General features: G+C 39.6%; 1 protein-coding gene across 1 annotated transcript in view; it reads left to right on the forward strand.

The window, feature by feature from the left end:
- Nucleotides 1-2,219, forward strand: part of LOC107090937 (spectrin beta chain, non-erythrocytic 1-like) — an 84,017-nt gene that overhangs the window by 14,026 nt on the left and 67,772 nt on the right. Inside the window, exon 2 of the mRNA XM_015384592.1 lies at nucleotides 1,896-2,047. Coding sequence (XP_015240078.1) covers nucleotides 1,896-2,047 — 152 coding nt within the window. The remainder of the gene's footprint in view (nucleotides 1-1,895; nucleotides 2,048-2,219) is intronic.

A 2,219-nucleotide genomic window follows, 5' to 3' on the forward strand; every position in this document is an offset into this window, starting at 1 on the left:
TAATAATAATAATAATAATAATAATAATAATAATAATAATAATAATAATAATAATAATAATAATAATAATAATAATAATAATAATACATTTTATTTAAAAAGGCGCCTTTCTGGACACTCAAGGTCACCGTACAAAAACATAAAAAGTGTCAGAAAAAATAAAAATAATAATTTTAAAGACATTTAAAAACATTAAAAAAATATAGAGGCTGTGACAGTGAAATAGATATTTTTAAAGAGAAATAGCAATCTTGAACAGATGGGTTTTGAGTTGCATTTTATAGACCTTTTCCACCCAGAATGAGATCCTGAAGGATCCATCTACTCTACATTTCCTTTTTTTTCCATTTTCCTGCCAGTCACATTTTTCTTTTCCCCTAAATCAGGGCTAACCAATTAAAACTCAGAGGGGTCCAAACAAAGAAAATCATCAACCAGTAAAGGTCCAGAGACATTTTTAATGATGTTACTTTAAACAGAATTTAAGACTGAAATAAAATGAGTTTTTTTTGTGCCTCCATTGAATTTTTAAGTAGAAAACAAAATTATTATTATATATCTATATATAATTTTTTCCATTTTAAAATCTTTTTTGACGTAGAGAACAACAGTCGTTTAGTTTGGTATAAAGACAATTTCCTGATTTACTGTGTCTAAAAGTAGCTTCAGCAGCAACCCAGACTGACAGCTCATTGGCTCATTTGGATCACGTGCAGCCTGGAGCCGGACGCTCCCCAGGGCTTTACCGTATTAACAGGAGAAGAGGCGCAAGTTAAATTAGACACTGCCGTCAGACAACATGCGGTAATTTCTAAATGTTTTGAATCAGGTGGATCCGGATCCAGACCGCGGTCCGTTAATCCGTGACCTCTGGTCTAAAAGATTTTTATTTGATGATTTATATTTTTTATGTTATTTTTTATTTATTTTCACACTTCATGGATCATTTCTTTGGACTTTGATTTTTGTTTATATCATAGTTTGGGTTTGTTTGTCCAATAAATGTCCTCCTGCAGCATCATCCAGGTGTGCTTTATCATATTCTAAAGGTTATCAGGTAACTTTTATCAGGAAGCAGCTGTAGATCAGCTCGGCATTAAAGGCATTAAAGTTTTATCGACATGCAGCCGTGGGTCATTTCTTATCGCATTCATGCTGTGAATAAAGTTTATCTTTAGTTTAATTATTCTTTTTCTCATGGAGAACTTTAGTCTCTAAATGTGAAAGCAGGTCTGAGCAGAACGCCGCCATCCTGGCGTAGAGCTGGATGATCCTGACCTTCCTGATTCCGTTCAGACTCTGAGCTGTAGTTCAATCTGATTGATTTGATGACTCAGCGTTTTTTATTCGGAGGTTTCTTAAGCAGAGAAGCACGAGGACCCAGTGAGGCGTAGAAGATCCAGCAGCTGCAGACGGGTGGAGCATCATTAGAGCAGCCGTCCGTGAAGCAGCAACCTGATCAACATCGAGCTTTTTCTCCATTTTGAAAGTTCTGGCTCCTCTGGTTGTCATGGTTTCCTTTAACTCCATCTGTAAACATCCGAACGCGTCCAAGAAAGGACGTTTTGTTTAGCAGAGATTGATGTCGGAGCAGATGGCTGTGAAGTATCTGAGGAAGTGCGTCCTGCGGTCCAGCATCCATCGCATAAACAATCCGCCTCCTGCCGGATGAGATGAGGCTCCAGCCCTGATGAAGCCGTTCGTCTGATCCCAGACAATAACCAGCAGCTTTCCAGGGATAACCGGCGCTGTGCAGCATCCATCCAATATTTACTGCTTTAGTCTGCAGGGTCAGACACAGGAAGCCCCTCCCAAACACGCCGGGCTCTCCAGGAACAATGCTGGGACCAAACATCCGCCGTTCTGATCCACCTTTTATCTCTGTCTCTGTCCAGATGAGCGTGAGGCGGTGCAGAAGAAGACCTTCACCAAGTGGGTGAACTCCCACCTGTCCAGAGTCTCCTGCCGGATCACAGACCTGTACATGGACCTGAGGGACGGACGGATGCTCATCAAGCTGCTGGAGGTCCTGTCAGGAGAGAGGCTGGTGGGTCGGCTTTTATTAAGGTGGTAAAAAAAAAAAATATGAACTGGAAAAAAGTTTTTCTATGTTAAAAAATTCCTCTGTGAGGAAATATTCATTTTCATGTTCCAAAAAAGTTAAAAACAATCCACTGGACTTTGTTTCCAAGTCTAAAGACGTTTCTCTTCCATCCAGG

This window comes from Cyprinodon variegatus, unplaced genomic scaffold (genome assembly GCF_000732505.1).
Source record: "Cyprinodon variegatus isolate N-32 unplaced genomic scaffold, C_variegatus-1.0 Scaffold317, whole genome shotgun sequence".
NCBI lineage: Eukaryota > Metazoa > Chordata > Actinopteri > Cyprinodontiformes > Cyprinodontidae > Cyprinodon > Cyprinodon variegatus.